Consider the following 20,731-nt stretch of genomic DNA (forward strand, 5'->3'; position numbering starts at 1 on the left):
CTAAATCTTTACATTTTACGGTATAGCTTATCTCAAACTTTAGTACAGAGGAACTCTCATGTTAAACTATTTTTCAACAGACTATTCAATCAATCTTCAGAATTCTTTATGTCCCTTTCTTTTTTCTCTTTCTAAATTTATTTCAATGGATTATACTCTTTAAATAATATCTCCAAACCTTAATCTTCCCGATTACTGCTTACACTCTTACTACCTCTACCACTATGGGATTCGAATCAACAACTGCACCTCTGTGCTAATGTGATATGACAACTCGAACTGATGTATGTACATACGAAGTTCTACGTTGTTACCGACTGACTGACTGACTGTTACTGATTGACTGACTGATTCAATCAAATAGCTTAAAATTCATAATTATTTACATAGAAGTGTTACTACAGCTTTTTTAAAATTTAAACCATATGAACAGCTGTTTAAAATGAAAAAAAACAAACAAACAAAACCCCGAGAAAAACAGTTTCTTTTTCTAAAAAACAAAAATAGAATATAAACTGGTTAACTGTCAATTATGATTCGATCAGTAGTACAATTATCTTTCAACGTTCTAGTAACCAATCCACTAAAGGTAACTCATGCATCTTACAATCTTTTACTATTCATCAATTGTGTATGTATGTCTATAGGTATTAAATTATTACTATTCAGAGTTAATATAAAGTCAATAATGACCTAAACTATTAATGATTATTGATTAATTAATTATTAAAGTGTTTATTCATTCAACTTGTTGAAAGGATCATCTAAATGATAAATAATAAGAACAAGACTAAGTTGATTTCATAAAGAAGTTTTATTAAGTGTAGTTTAACTATTAAAAAAAAACCCCTTTTCAATCCATACTATAGTCATATTTACTAGTTCTAATGGTGGAGATTAAAAATTTTGCGAATAAAGCAATGGATATTAGTTGCATGGAATGATTGTTAAGTTATATTATAAATTGATTAAAGTTGGAAATATGTATTGATGGATATGAACTGATTAATACTTGAAGATCTAAAGATTGGGCTATAGCAGTCGTGGGTTTAGACTACTGAGGAGTTCCTATACAAGGACAAGATAGCTATCTAGTGCTTCCTTGTTTTCATTGCTATCTCAATTTGATAACAGAATTGAAAAAAATACCAGTTGAAGCTCAGAAAAGTTTTCTTAAAGACATAAGCTATACCAACCTACTTTCTCCAGATCAGAATTTCATGTCTTCTAGCAATACAACCTCAGATATTACATGATAATTATACCATCTAGCAAATATAGGGTTGATTAGGTTTCTATTAAGAGAAATACCCCGGAAAGATAATATAAAGTGAACTTGGCTAGCTAACTTGACAAGTCGGTTCTAGTTATTTGTTGTCATGACCACATTTGACTATATCGGATTTAATACTTTAAAATCGAAGGTCAATAAACCATCACTGATGCTCGAACACGAGCAGAGAAAGTTCAAGCACAAGCTGAATACAAAGAAGCAAACAAACAAGTGAAGAGGAGCATTAGAGCCGACAAGAAGAAATACGTGGAAGAACTAGCAACGACGGCGGAAAAAGCTGCTAGAGAAGGAAATATGAAACAGCTTTACGATACAACGAAGAAACTATCAGGGAAATACAGTAAACCAGAGAGGCCGGTCAAAGACAAAGAAGGCAAGCCAATCACTGAAATTCAACAACAGCGAAACAGATGGGTAGAATACTTCGAGGAACTCCTGAATAGGCCGGCTCCAATGAATCCACCGAACATCGAAGCAGCACACACAGATCTTCCTATAGATGTCAACCCACCAACGACGGAAGAAATTAGAATGGCCGTCAGACAAATCAAGAACGGGAAAGCAGCAGGACTCGACAACATACCAGCTGAAGCACTGAAATCAGACGTCGAAGTAACCACAAGCATGCTTTACCCTCTATTCAAAAAGATTTGGGAGGAGGAACAAGTGCCAATGGACTGGAAAGAAGGACACCTCGTCAAGATTCCAAAGAAAGGAGATCTGAGCAAATGTGAAAACTAGAGAGGCATCACACTACTGTCAATACCAGGGAAAGTCTTCAACAGAGTGTTGATGAACCGGATGAAGGATGCAGTAGACGCCTGACTTCGAGATCAACAAGCTGGATTCCGTAAGGATCGGTCGTGCACAGACCAAATTGCAACACTACGGATCATCGTCGAACAATCAGTTGAGTGGAACTCGTCACTATACATCAACTTCATTGATTATGAAAAGGCATTCGACGGTGTAGATAGGAGGACATTATGAAAACTTCTTCGACACTACGGAGTTCCTGAGAAGATTGTCAATATTATCCGGAACTCATACGACGGACTACAGTGCAAGGCCGTGCATGGAGGACAGCTGACAGATGCATTCCAAGTAATGACCGGAGTCAGACAAGGCTGTCTACTCTCCCTTCCTCTTTCTTCTCGTGTTCGACTGGATTATGAAGACCTCAACATCTGAAGGAAAACATGGAATACAATGGACAGCTCAGAACCAATTAGACGATTTGGACTTCTCAGATGACCCATCCCTCCTATCACGTACACACGAACAGATGCAGATGAAGACAGCCAATGTAGCAGCAGTCTCTGCATCAGTAGGCCTCAGTATACACAAAAGGAAAACCAAGGTCCTCAAATTCAAAGCGGAGAACAGCAATCCAATCACCCTTGATGGCGAAACTCTGGAAGATGTAGAATCCTTCACATATCTGGGAAGCATCGTCGATAGACATGGAGGTTCAGATGCAGACGTAAAGGCGAGGATTGGCAAAGCAAGGGCCGCATTCCTACAATTGAAGAACATATGGAACTCAAAACAACTTTCGACCAATATCAAAGTGAGAATCTTCAATACGAACGTCAAGGCAGTTCTACTGTATGGAGCTGAAACTTGGAGAACTACAACAACCACAATCAAGAAAGTACAAGTATTTATAAATAGCTGTCTACGCAAGATACTCAACATCCATTGGCCGGATACCATCAGCAACAGCCTTTTGTGGGAGAGAACAAACCAACTTCCAGCTGAAGAGGAAATTAGGAAAAGACGATGGAAATGGATAGGACATACATTACGCAAATCGTCAAACTGCATCACGAGGCAAGCCCTAACTTGGAATCGTGAAGGGAAACGGAAAAGAGGAAGGCCAAAGAACACATTGCGTCGGATAATAGAAGCAGATATGAAAAGGATGAATTACAACTGGACGGAGCTAGAAAGGATTGCCCAGGACAGGGTTGGATGGAGAATGCTGGTGAGCGGCCTATGCTCCTTCACGAGGAGTAACAGGCGTAAGTAAGTAAGTAGAATGTTACCATTCCATAATGAAAAGGATTAGTGATGTCGATTCAATACTTTCTTACTTATGACTGTTACTCCTTGTGGAGGAGCATAAGCTGCCTACCAGCACTCTCCAGCTAACCCTGTCCTCCATGCACCAATATGCAGTTTAATCTGTTATATGACTTCTGAATGATGTGGACAATTTTCTCAGCTACTCACTCCATGCTCTGGAAGAAGGTTCCATAAGATTCTCCTATCCACATTGTCAAATACTTTCTCATAGTCAATGAAATTGATGCATAGTGACGAGTTCCACTCAATTAATTGTTCGACGATGATGCGTAGTGCCACAATTTGGTCTGTGCACGACCGATCCTTACGGAATCCAGCTTGTTGATCTTGAAGTCGGGCGTCTACTGCATCTTTTATGCGGTTCAGCAACACTCTATTCAAGACTTTCCTTGGTATTGACAGTAGTGTGATGCCTCTCTAGTTTTCACATTTGCTCAGATCTCCTTTCTTTGAAATCTGGATGAGGTGTCCTTCTTTCCAGTCCATCGGCACTTGTTCCTCCTCCCAAATCTTTTTGAATAGAAGGTAAAGCATGTTTGTAGTTAGTTCGATGTCTGACTTCAGTGTTTCAACTGGTCGATTGAATAATACAGATGAAAATCATCTCCATTTCAAATAGTGTCAATGAACTTCATGTTTCATATATTCTATTATTTAGGATAAGTAATAACATACAAATACGGATAGGGGTTCTTGTCTATCACTTCCATACCCTTATTTATTTGTTTTTTTTTCTAGTATCATATAGTGAATTCATTGAAATTCCCAACAACAACAACAACAAAAATCGATATTTACCCAAGTAATCAATAAGAGAAATATCATAAATCATGTATGTGTTTCTAAAGTAAAACACACCCATAAAGGAAATAAAATGCTGGTTAGTTAATTTGTGAAATAATTTAATAATTTCTATGGGGAAATATTTTTTTGTTGTTGTTGTTTTTGAAAATATAAATGAAAGAGTAAAGAAATATACATATATATGTTGGCTTCACGAGGTATATCCTGGAGTTCTAGTGAGAAGTAGTGACCAGTGGAGTTCAACCAGGTCTGTTGTGAGGTAGTAACTCACTGAAGACAATGGTGAATGTGTCGCTCAATTTCGTGGATTAGTTGAAGTTAGACATTAACACCGTTGGATGCCGGCTCAGTGGTCTAGTGGTTAAGTGCTCGGGCGCGAAACCAGTAGGTCCTGGGTTCGAATCTCGCAGGAGGCGAGGTCGTGGATGCGCACCGCTGAGGAGTCCCACAATAGGACGAAACGGCCTTCCACTGCTTCCAGGTTTTCCATGGTGGTCTATCTTCAACTGACTCATGATCTTAACCATTGAAATTATTACAATCTCCACAAAAACCCATCTGACATATATATGCATTAACACCGTTGGATGCCGATCGGCTCAGTGATCTAGAGGTTAAGTGTTCACGAGCGAGATCGATAAGTCCTGGGTTCGAATCTCGCGAGGCGGGATCGTGGATACACACTGCTTAAGAGTCCCACAATAGGACGATTTGACTATCCACTGCTTCTAGGTTTAGGTTTTCAATGGCGGTCTAGCTTCAATTGACTCATGAATTCAACCATTAAAATATATTTCCATTTGACTAGTTCCTTATTGATAATAGTGGATATGTTTTAACAACAGTTACTTATATGAAGCAAGTTACATCAAACCTACTGAAAGGATATAAAATCATTATATTTCTGGACTAGGATATTCACAGTCGAATAAAAAAACGATATGATACAAAGAGATCAATTTGCCCTGGAACAATCAGTTAATTTGTTCAGTGTTCAAAGATATTTCTCGAATCTTATTCAACTTTATTGATTTGAGACTTTGTCTATCACGTGCCTCAGATACCTTGAGAATTCTCATAAATAGGTGTGAACTACACGTCTATAAAACGAATGAGAATACGACTTTTCTTCACTATCAAGAATTTAGAGTAACGTGTAGGATGTAAGTGACATTACACTTCGTTTCTTGTGTAATTACTGTGTTAATAATAGTTCGACTCATTATAAGGAAAGATGAATAGTGGCTAGCAGTGGTATCCACGACGCTCGTTTCATCCTATTTGGGACTCATCAGATGGATTTACCCACATCTCAGAATTGATGTTCACTCTGGGATTCGAACCCATTGCCGTTCGTTTCAAACTCCATCGCGTTATTCACTTAGCTACTGAGTCCTGAAGGGTGTGTGAAGTTATATTCACTTAGTATTGTTTACTTGAATTTTCCCATTGATGTATAGGACTGAACTGGATCAGTCTCTTATTGGCATATGTGTATCCTGTACAGACTGCCTCGGTATTGCCTTAATTCGCAGGCATTGTAAGCAAAGATGGATCGACGCAATTAACACAGTATGCACATATGCCAATAAGAGACTGATCAATTTCATTGTTAAACATCAATGAGAAGATTCAAGCAAGCAATACGAAGTGAGTTCGACCAATTATTCCATTTTTCAATATTATCCAACCTAACAACTTGTCACATTTCTCACAGTTTTATTCAATTTTGATAGGGTTTTGTTCTCCGAGCTGGATGGTTTGGTCATGGAGCTTTCATCGTCCTTCTGAACAACATCATCATCACAAACTTCAGGCAGAAGTTCCTGAAATACCTAAAGTTTGTGCTGATGATGTCGTTCAGAAGAACGATGAGAGCTCCACGACTAAACCATCCAGCTCAGAGAACAAAACTCCGTCAAGATCATCTACCTGAGCTACAAATCTTCCCCACCATCTTATAATTTTATTCAATATAATTAAAATATTTGTTTAAACAGTTTACGAAATTTTTAATGATAAGTCGACAAATGTTCAGCTTACGTAACATATAAACTCCATAATTAATCAAGCTGTGAATGTTTCTGTGTCACATCATGTTCATTGACTCACTATTACTTCCGTAATCGTATCCCATAGGATAGATCAACTTTCCTAAGACTTCATATACACATTATACTAATGAATGTTAATTGATACGAAACTTAAAACAAGCAGGGTTCCTTGTTATCTGGGACCAAACCCTCATGATAAAGTTAAGTATTTTAAAAATGCTGTTCAAAACACTCATGACTGTGTGGCATGGATTTCATTTTCACTTGTAAAACCTATACATATATAGGTATCAGTGCAAAGTTATGACAATGGGTAGGATCTATTTTTGGTGGAGTTTTGTTCTCTGAGCTGGATGGTTTGGTCGTGGAGCTATTTTTAAAAGAATTATACTTTCAAGATATCCAATAAATACATAAACTGAGTTAGTAGGGATTTTGGTCAAAACTTATGAAAGAATTTCTCAAAATATTGATAGCTGTCCACGGATGCAACTCACTGAACAAAACAGCCATTTCTAAGTAAACCAAATATTTCAGTGGGATTCATCAAGAACGAGAAAGAGGATGCAGGATTAGGAAGACTACTGACCTCTATTAGTTCCCGAATGCTCTGATACGACTGAGGATAGGCAGAGTCAATTACCTCTTTCTTGAAATGCTCTTACATGGCCATGTGCATACAGCCACTAACAGGGAAGTCCCACTCACTGCCTTCTTGTGATGAGGATGTTATTTACGTAATTCAGACGACAGAGAGCGAATTTCCGACGCCTTAAATGGGTTGGTGGATATTGAGGATCTAACGAGAAGAGTTGGATACCCTGATTCCAAACTAATGGTGCTCTAGGATCCTAAGGGAATAAATGATGAATGAACCTATAGTTGGTCACCGGCTACCATGTGACTGCATCTCTAAACGTTGCTTCACTGACTTGTGGATTAGGCCTTTGAGTCAAAGTGTCGAGGAGTGACCCCGTGAGGAAACTATCTGCTTCGGTTTGAGCGGCTGGACAGTATTACTGCCCTTACATAAATCGAATGATTTGTGTGGCGCATATATATTTGGTGCCAATGTTTATGTCCTTAAATAAATGAATAATGATCTCTATAGTTGATAAAAATGCGAAGTTTTTGAGATCCTGCAGGTTTCCATTGATGCATTAACCACCTGGAATATTAGCGATGAAGTGAATCTTGGAAAATCATAGGAACACATAATCCTACCAAAACAGGAAACACAAGAAGTCAGATAGACAGTTTAACTTCTGTTAAGTATCCGGAATAGTTTAGGCATTAGAGGTAATAAAAGTGTGTTGCCTCAAATAATGAATATTCTGATGACGATTAAGGCTGATTTATCGCTCTAAAGTTCTTAACGTAAAGTATTTATGATATTTCAATTTATGTATTGACTATAAAGATTATATTAGCACTTTTTTAAATGGACTATCTTAAGATGGCTTCCGAGAACTACAACGGAGCCTACAGATGCTCTAGAGTTCTAAGCAATCAGAATACACAATGGAACTTTCTAGAATATCAACGTGATCAATAGCATAACATGCCTCTTTGCAGATTGATTGAATTATATCTATAAATACTCATGATTTTCTGCACATTCTGATTTTTGCTCAATTAGCATTTTCTCCAGTTTTCTTCTGTCTTCTCAATTGAGACTTTGGGAAGATTCTAGAGTTCGAGTGTTTAAGTCATACGCGGTATATTAAGAATCTATGTAACGGAAAGAGGACGATGAAAATCCCTTTTTGTTGGACAGTACTTTCATTTATCTGTTTCTTCTCCCTGTCGTGTATTTTAACGTTTGTTCAGATCTCGTTTAACCACATCTTTTGTCTTTCACTCTTCCTCGTTTGAGCCTTTATTATGTGATTTTGATTAAAGACTTATCTTTTGTTACCTAATTTTCTATTGCATGTTGCCGGACTATTGACAGTAAGGTCATGTTTGACTAAGCTCAAGGTCACGGCGTGGTTCAGTGTGTGACTGTCAACCTTCTGACTGTCTGCTTGGGAGGATTGCTGGGATCCCTACATATAGATATTTGATCCCATCTTGTTGGGAATAATTGTATTGATTCTCAGGTATCAAACCCTTTGGTATTAACTGCTTCTTTCATTGTTTAGCGCGCTACTTTGCATTAGAGAACCTTTTGACTGTATAGCACAGGCTGTACCGTTTGAGGTATTTTGTATTTTTGATGTGATTTGTTCTGTTTTCTAAATTAGAACCGTTTATATTGAGCACAGAGTTTGTGTTTTGATATAATATAATACGAGTATCTCAAAAACGCGTTGTGAGCTATACGAAGGAACGTGGTCTGGTCTAATCGAATAAATTTTGGGTTCGTCAGTCCGTTGTTCCAACCGAATATTGGTTGTTCGGTCGCTACAATCTAAGCTTCTAAATATAACATACTATGAAGCTTATTTATTATTAAAAAATTTTTTTTTGGGAAAAAACTCATCTTAACTTACTAAAATCTTTTTCCCTCCACTTTCTTTACTTAACGATGATGATTTACTATCGGAACTAAATAAAGTTGGCATATAAGGCAATGATATATCATGATCAATTAACTGTTCAATAGGATAATTTGAAATGTAAGGCTGTTGTTGTTGTTGTTGCCGCTGTTGATGATGATGAGGATGATGATCGGAATGTTGAAAATGTGAACGATTTAATTTGATCGAACTTTTATGATCATCCTGATGACGATGATGATGATGATGATGATATCTAATTAAAGAAGATGAACGACGTGGTGAATGATTCAATAATGGATCAGTATTTTGTACTTTTATTATTGATAATGTATCTGGGATACTATGAATAGTTTGATTAAATTTAATAGATGAATTAATTTCTTTCAATGAATAATCATTACAATTAGATACTAAAGATGTAAAAGAATTTGCATTATCATTGTTAGTATTATTCTTATTGTTGTTGTTGCGATCATGTTCTTGATTGAAGTAGCCTATAAAATAAGAATATATACATGTGTATATATAAAGGAAATATGATTAGATTACATACTGTTCAACCAATAAGGTACTAGATAGCAACAACTTGTGCAAAATGTAAGTAGTAACTAATCATAATAATAATAATAATAATAATAATAATAATAAAGAGATTTAATACTATAGATTTTGTTATAGTAAAGAATCCTCAGTAACAACTGTACAATTTGTTTAAGATGAACTCAAATAGTAACCGATGAAAAGTACATTGTATAAATGTTTACAATCAGTCAGTATTTATTACACACCTTCAATCATGTGCACGTTTTTTTTTCTTTCTATGGACTTATCTGCTTCAATTGAATTTTTTAATTCATCATGTTTTTAGTATAGGGGTTGTGAAGATTATTAAGTTTTTGATTGAGATCATGAACTGATTGATGTTAGACTACTATTGAAAACTTTGAAGCATTGATGGTCTAACATCAATCGATTCATAATCTCAATCAAAATGAGTTAATAATCTCCAAAAAAACCCATGTTGATAATTACCATGAGCTCATTAGTGACTAGCTTCGTGAGGGAATTCTCAGAGCTCTAGTGAGAAGTCGTCATTAGTGGAACTAATCCATGTCAAGTAGAGACAGGTATCTACCTCAGTACAATGGAAGATGGTCACGCAATTTCGCGAATCGGTTAACGTTAGACATTTAGATGTCGCTCTCTCAGTGGTTTGTGGGTTAAGCGCTCACGCGCGAGACTGATAGGTCCTTGATTCGAATCGCGCGAGGCAGAAACGTGGATGCGCACTGCTAAGGAGTTCCACGACAGGACGAAATGGCCTTCCGGCGCTTCTAGGTTCTTCATTGTGGTTTAGCTTCAGCTGACTCATGATCTCCACTATTGAAAGGTGTTAATTCTGTTGAGAAACCTATGACGTGCAAAAGCCGGTAAAAACGGTGAATATAAAAATACTAAAAATTGGAAGAATGTGAAACGAATAAATCTATACCATTAGAACTAGTTTCGGTACATATTACCATCTAAGGCCAACAAACTGTAAGTTGCTATATCTTTGCAGATGGCCAGAAAGAAATCTGTATTGGCACAAATAAGCTTCTCTCAATGCTTAAAAACGTCATGAATTGACCTTATTACTTGATTTAATTAGTATATGGGAAAGTCATGATCGAGTTACTGGATAGACTGACAAGATGTATAGGCTTTGTAAGAAACATCATTGCCCTAAACATTACAGATTGACTTCGTTAAAATATAGCGGCTAATGTGAAATTTATATTGATCAGTTTTCAACTACATTCACTCATTTTTCCTTATCAGGCGCATATCTAATATTTGCTGCTTGATTTGAACTCGGTAATTTCATTAGAATGTTCCAGTTTCATTGTTCAATAAATAGCTAAAAATGCTCTTTGTACTTCAGTGATGTTTTATAGTTTTCAATTAACAATTAACTAGTATTGATTAACTCTGAAAATTGACTTGAGACGATTTCATTGTATACAGTGAATTTAGCGTTCATTGAGTTTTTGGTTGAGATCATGAAGCGATTGATGTTAGACCACTGTTAAAAACTTGGAAACACTGAACAGTCATTTCGTCCTAGTATGGTATTCCTCAGCAATACGCACCCACGATTCCGCACGTCGAATTCGGACCCAGGACCTTCGGTTTCACATGCGAACGATTAACCCATAGACCACTGAGTGGGCGGCATCCAACGGTATTATAATGTCTAACGTCAATCAATCCACGAAATTGCGTGACCATCTTCCATTGTTCTGAGATAGATACATGTCTCTACATATTAAACATTTAACTATTGTTGTTGTTTAACTAGGCTCCTACTGTCGTTCAAATAGGTTTCATTAATTTTTCATTCGTTTTTTCTCTATTGTAAACAAAGTGGATACTACATTCATACATACACATCTACCTACCTACCTACCTACCTACCTACCTACCTACCTACCTACCTACATACATACATACATACATACATACATACATACATACATACATACATACATACATACATACATACATACATACATACATACATACATACATACATACATACATACATACGTATATACATGAAATATATCATGCTGTTTCATGTTGTAATTCATTACTCTCGATGTTGTTTTCTTTTGTGTTTAAAACGTAATGTGTACGATTTACAAATGATCTGATGAAACAATAAATACAATTCTTAATGTTACTAACAAGTACCTTATAGTTTACATCATCTTACATGAATAAGTTTTAAATTAGAGAGTATTAATATCCCAGTCAAATATTAGCTGGTATAGGCGGATCTGATTGAATATCTGAGCTACCTAGTCCTGTCATCTAGATATTTCAACAAGTTATCTGCTTCCTTGTTTGTTTTAACAGATTATTATGTCAATGAATTGTAGAACCTTAATCAGGTGCATCTATGAAAAGATCACAATCTTTCACTGTACACGTTAGGAAAGAGCTCAATCAGAAATATCGTGATTACTGGCAATATGCATTGAAAAGAATGTATATTATTTAAATTTCGATTGACTGGTGATCACTTAATACTTATCATCAGGATTGATCAAGAAGTAAGAAATGGAAATTGTTGAAATACTTCGCTCTGAGAATTGTACCAAAAATATGACACTGAATAAATTCACTAATAATAATAATAATAATCAATAATTTTCTGGCTCTTATCAAATGACAGATCTCTGAAATAACCTTAGGAGAAGAAAAGAAGAAAAGAATTAACTCATGTACAAAGTACTTGAATATGAATCACACTTTAGGTGTGAGGGCAAACGATACTACCTGGTTGCCTAAATCAAATTAGGTAAATCAGGGTTCAAACCTGAGACTAAGTGAATGAAAATGAAACACCTTAACTACGAAGTTATTGATCCGCTGTTCATAATTATAAATAAACCTTGTAAGAGGGTAATTTTATATTGGTTTTCAGGAGGACCAGATATCATTTAGGTATTTACGACCTGAACAATACAGTTTAATCCTCTGGCGTAATCAAACAATTACCAAGGATTTCAGTGAACTAAAAGCTCAAAGTCTAGCATTGTTCACTACTGCAATCCATTTTATAGTCTTTGTTTTCTTGACTGAAATATAATCTTACAGTTTTACACCACGAATTGACCATAACTGGATAATCACTGAAAACCAGAAAGATTTAAAATAACAGCTGTTTCGTCCCAGTATGTGAATCTTCAGCAGTGCATATCTACGATCTTATTAAGCATTAAGTAAGTCAGGCCTTATAGAGAAAATGTAATGTTCAAACCACGTATAGTTGAATTCTACTGGTTATAGCTTCTCACTAGAACTCAGGGAATCACCTCTAGAAGCTATTCGCTAATGAGTTTATGATTTTATTCTGTCTACACAGTGAAACTTGTCCTCTCTCTAAAAGAAACAGGATAATAACACTGTCATAAATATTCCAATTAATACAGTTTACAATATCACGTAATCTGAGAACAAATGCATACACATGCATAGATATAGGAAAAGGGGTAGACAACCATCAATATACGTATATATATATATATATATATATATATATATATATATATATATATATATATATATATATATATATATATATATATATATATATATATATATATGTACATACAATTTCTCTCTTAGCTTATCGAGGTTATAATCGGCGGACAGCGGAAAGAGAATGAGGTTGAGTAAATCAATACTGTCACCATGACTTTCACTTTATTATTCCCTTTTCATTGATAAATTAATCAGAAAATTTTTAATATTTTTACTCAGGTAACATAGTCACATTCATATACGTAACCGGTGTGTGTGTGTTTGGAGCTATCGATAATGTCGATGGTTCAACATACATATGTAATAGTTATATGTATAGCCTAGATATTATACATAAATGAACAAAAACCAACCCAATGAAGTGAAATAACTATGACAATGAAGCAAGCGTGAAAAAACTTAGTAACAAACAGAACAACTCAAAGAATAGTTGTACATTTCCGTATCACCGTAGTTTTACGTGTTTATATGCATGTGTTTGTGTGTGTGTGTGTTTGTGCCTGTTGTAAATGGTTTAGTCAATGAATCTCAATAGAATAAACTACATTTGCATAAAATATAAACCACTTCGTAAATGGGAAATACAGTGAAACCAAACAGAATAACTTGACAATTAACAAACAAACAAAAAATGCAGAAGAGAATATTTTTATTTGGTCGACTGATTAGTTGAGAGTTGTCTGATTTGAGTTTATTAACTACTAAAGAACAAACGCAAACGCACGGCAGTCATGCAAGGCTGCCTATTCTCCCATTATCTCTTCATTCTGGTGGTTGACTGAACTATGAAGATCTCCACATCTGAAAGGAAGCTCAAAATACAATGGACAGCTTGCATGCAACTAGACGATTTGCACTTCACAGATCACATAGCTCTTCTATCTCATATACACCAACAAACACAAATGAAGACAACTAGTGTAGCAGCAGTCTCTGCATCAGTAGGCTTCAACATACACAAGGGAAAAAGCAAGATGTTCAAATACAACACACAGAACACCAACAAACACAATCACAGTTGATTGAGAAACTCTGGAAGAGGTGGAAACTCTCATGAACCTGGACAGTAGCAGCATCATCGATGAACAAGGAGGATCCGATGCATATGTAAAGGCGAGGATTGGAGAAGCAAGGGTCACATTCCTACAGTTGAACAAAATATGCAACTCAAAACAACTGTCTGTAAGCCAACATCAAATTCACAATGTTCAATACGAACATCAACACAGTTCTACTATACGGAGCTGAAACGTGGATAAATAATACAACCACCGCCAAGAAGGTACAAGTATTCATAAATAGTTGTCTACGCAAGATATTCAACATTCATTGGACGGATATCATCAGCAACAGCCTTTTGTGAGAGAGGACAAACGGGGTTCCAGTTGAAGAAGATATTAGGAAAAGACGTTGGAAGTGAATAGAACATACATTGACGACATCATCAAAGTGTATCACGAGGCAAGCCTTAAGTTGAAATCCTGAAAGGAAGCAGAGAAGAGGAAGGCCAAAGAACACATTACGTCGAGAAATAGAAGCAGATATGGAAAGGATGAATAGGAACTGTAACAAACTGGAAAGGATTGCCCAGAATAAAATTGGATGGAAAATGCTGGTGTACGACCTGTGCTCCTTCACGAGGAGTAACAGACTTAAGTAAGTAAGTAAGTAATTTGTCTTGATTTCCTCTGGTAGCACTAATTCAACATATGGCATTGAAGACTAATCCATACTTATTCTAAAGTCTTATATTTGATAATAACTAACATTGATTTATGTTAATTTTCCTGCATTACCTTAATCTGAATTGTAGTTATTCTAATTGATATTAAATATGTGATAGATTTTTCTTGTTTGTTTTTTTTAATCTTTTTTTGTTGTTGTTTGTTTGTACTGTTTCCATCCACTGATTAATGTGCTTGTGAAAAAACACCTTCGCCCCTCCTCATGTGCACTTTATCTCCTCTGTCTATCATGCATATTAAATCAGAATGGAAAAAAAATTTAATTCTTTTTTTCTTTTCGTATCATTCATTGTCCTTAATCTATCAACACATGATGACCTTTTATGCATAATTATTTAGAAAATCAAATTACATTTATACATGGTTAGATAGACCGATAAGTGGGTGAACGATTTTTTTTGTGAGGGAATTTTCGAAGTTCTAGTGAGAAACCGTCACCAGTGAAGTTAATCCGTATCGGATAGAGACAGGTATCTACCTCAGTACAATGGAAGATGGTCGCGCAATTTCGAGGATTGGTTGAGGTTAGATCGTTGGATGCCGGTCGAACCAGTGGTCTAGGGGTTTAGCGTTTACGCGCGAGGCTGAAGGTCTTGAGTTCGTATCTAACGAGGTGGGATTGTGAATGAGCGCTACTGAGGAGTCTCATAATAGAACGAAATCGCTGTCTAGTGCTTCCAGGTTTCCATTGGTGGTCTAACATCAATCGGTTCATGATGTCAATCTGAAATTTTTTCGTGTTGAGTTAAAATGAGAAGATAAAGTCAATGAGATATGTTTTGTAACTCCATATCAGATTTTTAAAGATTGAATGGTTATATATATATACATAGCAAAATGAGTGCCTAACTCATAGGACCATAGATCGGTTATCATTATTATTACTTAATATCATCATCACCGCTGACTCTGTTTTCTTATGAAATTGGATCCTGAAAGTGAGGCTTAAACTATGTATCAATTACTAGGGAAATCATAAACCGAACTGTGGTTGGTCTTGGTGTAATAATAAGAACTTTGAATAAGCGATTTCCAGACTAGGTATTAAATGATATTTACAGATGAAATTAGTAGATAAATTACACCAATGTTACAATAATTGGAATATAAACACTAAATGTGCCACATACATACATACATACATACATACGTACATACATACATACATACATACATACATACATACATACATACATATGTCCAACAACCATTTAGTTTTTCAGCGAAAGCCAAGATACCGTAATGACACAGGGTCGTCAGGTGGTCAACCTTACTTAGTTAGCAGTTTAATTTTAATTTCAACAATGATCACTGTCTACTTCTAACAGATATCTGGAAAAACAATACTAATGAGATATTTGTAAATCGGATATGATTTTTGTCGTTGAAAAGACTACACAAGCCATTTATAACACTGAGAGGATTCATTTGCTGACACATATAATACGGACGAATTAATCTGGTATAAAAACAAACAAGCTTGTTTTGTAATTTCATTGAAATTTCAATCATAATTAACTCTTAAATTCCAATATCGTTGAAATTATTATTATTATTATTTGAACTCATAAATGTTGGTACAAGAAGGCACCAAATAGATATGCATAACATAGATCATTCAATTTGTGTGAGGGTTGGGATACTGTCCGTGTGCCCAAACCGAAACAAGTGGTTTCCTTGGGAGGACACACCCGGAGACTTCGACCTAAAGGTTTAATCCACAAGGCAATGGAACAACGTCAGGAGATGCAGTCTCAATTCAGCCGGTGACTAACGATTGCTTTACACATCATTAATTCCCTCAGGATCATGAAACCCATGTACATCATTGGTTTTCCATCTCTCTTAGGTTCATCCGTATCCATCAACCCTGTAAAAGCGTTAGACATTCGCTTTTCATCCTCGCAATTACGTAAACAACAGTAATACCACGAGAAGGCAGTGAGTAGGAATTCCGTGGCAGTAGCTGTATACGCGTGGCCACGTGAGAGCACTTTGAGAGGGAGAGGTGACTCTCCTCACTCTCAACCACACCAGGACATTTGAGGGCCCGTTTTGACAGGTAATTTCCTTGGTCTAAGTTTAGAGACAGTTGTAGAAATTACATTGCAAAGAACATATACTACACATGATCCTAACTCAAAGAGTCGAGAATTGATCATTCCAATTACTTAAATATTTAACTGATTATTGTTAAACTAATCAACCATCAATCCAATAAGAGATTCACATTCTCCCCCTATTTTTGTGTGAAACATTTTCTTACCACATATTCAGAAATTTTAAAAGGTTTGATCTATGTTTTCATCTGAAACGATATATATATATATATATATATATATCACAATTGATTGATCACTGGGTGGTGATCAATGTCATGCTTGTCTAGTTCTTATTAGTGCAGATCGAATGCTATCAATCATGTTGCAATGTGGCCACCAGTCTAGGTGACTCGACACTGCAGGCACTATATGTTGATATTTAGATGGTGATTGTATATATAAAGAGATAGGGGAATAGAATGAATGACTTATTTAATTGTTCCATTGAACCTATTCATCATCTTATTTCAATCATATTCAATGGAATACTCATTGATAATCAATCAGAATAACAACAACAATAGAAAATCAATCAACCATATTGTTTATAGGGGTATAAATAAAGACTTTAAGCTTAACAAAAAAAATAATCAATCATTGGCTATATAGAAAAAAAACAACTGTACTACCATTGAAAATGGTTAGAAGTATTCACTTCATAAAGTGAAGTATTCTTATTTATCGTCATTGTAATAATAATAGTAACCAACAAAATTGGCATTTATTTATTTTTTTTTTGTTTATTTTTTGTTCACCGAAAATAATTTTGATAAAATTTTCTCTGGATTACTTGGTTACTACCCCCTATCTCTCTCTCTCTCTGTGTATGTGTGTTGGCGTGTGTATGTATGTATGGGGGGGGCTGTAAGTCAATGACAGAACCGACCATTTTATATACAGTAAACCAATACATTGTAATATTGATAAATATATCATAAAGTCAGTGTATCGAAAATGAGACCTTTCTTCTTCTTCTTCTTCATCATCATATACAATGTTGGTGTGTCATGACCTGCTGTTCGTTTGTTTGATTGTTTTAAAGAGTAGGACCTCACTTAAATCTAACTAAGTCATGTGTTATTTTTGATTCTTTCTTCTTTTTTGTTTTTGTTTGTAACAAGATAATAAATAAGAGAACAATTGAACCTTTCAATCACCTTCCGTTAGTTCTCTCTGACAGAAATCTCTTTACACTTTGTATAAAAACAAACAAACAAACAAACAAACAAACACGTTGAAACAAGTTTCATATTGTCATCGTGAACATACTACTGATGACTGAGTAAAATTCTACACTAATAGTATAATTCATAATACAAAAAAAATAACAGATTCAACTTAATATACATTTGAGTATAGATTGGTGTAGATAGAAACAAACATACATAAAATACTTAAAATGTATTGAGATAATGTAAATATGATGGTCGAATTATTCACATGCTTTATCAGTGGGGAACCTCGATTTCTGGCATGTACTGTTCTGTTTTTTTTATTTTTCTACATCAAAAATTTATTGATTAAATAAGATGAGAATTTTTATTACAATCTGGATATAGTTAAAGATGATGACTATCACTATGGTCTTGTTTTTTGTTTTGTCTCATTGAAGACTTTCACATAACACTCTTATGTGACTAGAATTCACAACTGGTTTAATTCACATAAGTAGAATGTTAATGAAAGTTAGACATTTTGAATGAATAATTGCCATCAGTATCAATATTATGGCTTAACTTGATTATCACATATATAGAAATGAATAATGGATTATTAAAATAAATATTTAGATCATTGTAAGATATTGTCAACTAATTAATCAAGATAAATCAAAAGGTGATCTCCATTTTGATTAGTTCAAAATAGATTTACACTTTACTTCAATGTATAATACGATTACATCATAATTATGTGGACAATGAAATGCTGAAGAGTCGCACAATAAGACGAAACGGCCATCCAGTCCTTCCAGGTTTTCTATGGTGGTCTAGCTTCCGTTGACTTATGATCTCAACCATTAAAATTACTATCATATCTACATAAACTCCTTCTGATATTAAATAGTTTATTGTGAATTAAATTCAACTATTTCAACTATCATACTACTTAAATAAGTGACGTTTATACATCTCTCGGTTGATGATGAACGTAGTTTAATATTCATGCAAAGCATAGAAAAGAAGTTACACTTTTTGTAAATCGATATCCAGTTGTAATGTGTAACCAAATACACAAAATGTTATCTTGAACAAAGGTTTGGGGTGGCATTTTCTCACTTTCACAAGGCAGTGAATGATTCTAAGAGTAGATTGTTAGTAACGAATTTGACAAAAAGGAGAGATCTTTACACAAATAAGTGTTTGAAATAACTTCTAGTACAAAATTTTTCCCTCAAATGCCTTAGTGCGGCCGAAGGTGGGGAGAGTCAGCTTTCCCTCTCCAAATGCTCTCATATGGCAATGTGCATACAGCCACTAACAGAGAAGTCCTACTCACTACCTTCTCGTGACGGGGTGTTGTTTACCAAATTGAGATGAAGAAAAGCTAATGTCTGACCTTCAGGTCAAAGTCTCCGGGTATGGTCTCCTAAGAAAACCACATGCTTCGATCTGGGCACCCGTGCACTATCTTAGTTCACACACAAATCCAGTGACTTGTGTGACACATATCTATTTGATGCCTCCTTGTACCAATGTTTATGTGTTTAAGTGAATAATAAATAAAGAAGTACAAAATTTAGAAATTGATAAATACTGATTTACAATAGTCAGTAGTCAGTAATATACAAATGTTTTTCTTCCGGTTTTATAACTTATCAACAGAAGAAAACGATACTGGTAAATGAGTGATTATGTAGTAAGCCCGTTCAACAATAGTATTATTTATATGCTCACTGTAATTTAGACACTTGATCCACCATGTAATTTTCTGTGTGAGTCTGATTGAGCACATGTCCATTTTTAATTTATTCTCCCATTGGTTGTAATACAAACAGATAATCAATAATTTATCCATACTTGATTAACACTCATAAATATATATATATGGATTCTTAACACTTACACACATACACACACTCTTGGTTTCACAGTGTGCTTGCTTCGTGTACACTTGTAGATTTTACCAATCTTTAACAATAAACTATCTATAAGTTGTGGAGATCGTTAAGTTTTTGATTGAGATCATGAAACGATTGATGTTAGACCACCATTGAAAACCTGGAAGCACTGGACCGCCGTTTCGTCCTATTTTGGGGCTCCTCCGTAATGCGCATCCACGATCCCGCTCGCGAACGCTTAACCTACTGGACCACTGAACCGGTATCCAATGGTGTTAACGTCTAACCTCAACCAATTCACGAAATTTCGCGACCATCTTCCATTTTACTGAGGTAGACACCTGTTTCTACCCGACATGGATTAGTTCCACTGGTCACGGCTTCTCACCAGAACTCCGAGAATTTTCTCACGAAGCTAGTCACTAGTGAGCACATGGTAATTATTAGTTTAGGGGTTGTGTATGGTTGCGTAACTTCGTGGATCGGTTGAGATTAGACGTTAACACCAATGGAAGCTGGCTCAGTGGTCTAGATGTTAAGCGTTCGCGCGCGAGATTGAAGGCCCTGGGTTCGAATTTGGCGAGCGGGATCGTGGATGCGCATTGCTGAGGAGTCCCAAAATAGGATGAAACGGTGCTTCCAGGTCTTCAATAGTGGTCTAACATCATTCGGTTCATGATCTCAATCAAAAAAGCTATCTCTATAACTGATGTTCGGGCTTTTGAATAATCTTAATTAAATCCACAATTCTACTAGGAGATTTAGCCTGCATTAAATATTCAGTTAACGGGATACTATTTATTGGAGTCAGATATAGAGGAAATTTCTCTACAATCATACTAATATAGTGCAAATTGACTGAAGTTACAAATGTAGGTCGTGTTGTGGGTTTCCATTCAAAATGATTTTTTTTTGAACATGTTCTGAAAACACTTTCATATCACAAATAAAGAAATTCTACGGCATTGTTATCAATAATATTACAAAATG

General features: G+C 35.4%; 1 protein-coding gene across 1 annotated transcript in view; it reads right to left on the reverse strand.

The window, feature by feature from the left end:
• Window positions 1–20,731, reverse strand: part of RASAL2_2 (Ras GTPase-activating protein nGAP) — a 111,861-nt gene that overhangs the window by 71,496 nt on the left and 19,634 nt on the right. Inside the window, exon 2 of the mRNA XM_051212654.1 lies at window positions 8,736–9,238. Coding sequence (XP_051072844.1) covers window positions 8,736–9,238 — 503 coding nt within the window. The remainder of the gene's footprint in view (window positions 1–8,735; window positions 9,239–20,731) is intronic.

This window comes from Schistosoma haematobium, chromosome ZW (genome assembly GCF_000699445.3).
Source record: "Schistosoma haematobium chromosome ZW, whole genome shotgun sequence".
In the NCBI taxonomy this organism is placed as follows: domain Eukaryota; kingdom Metazoa; phylum Platyhelminthes; class Trematoda; order Strigeidida; family Schistosomatidae; genus Schistosoma; species Schistosoma haematobium.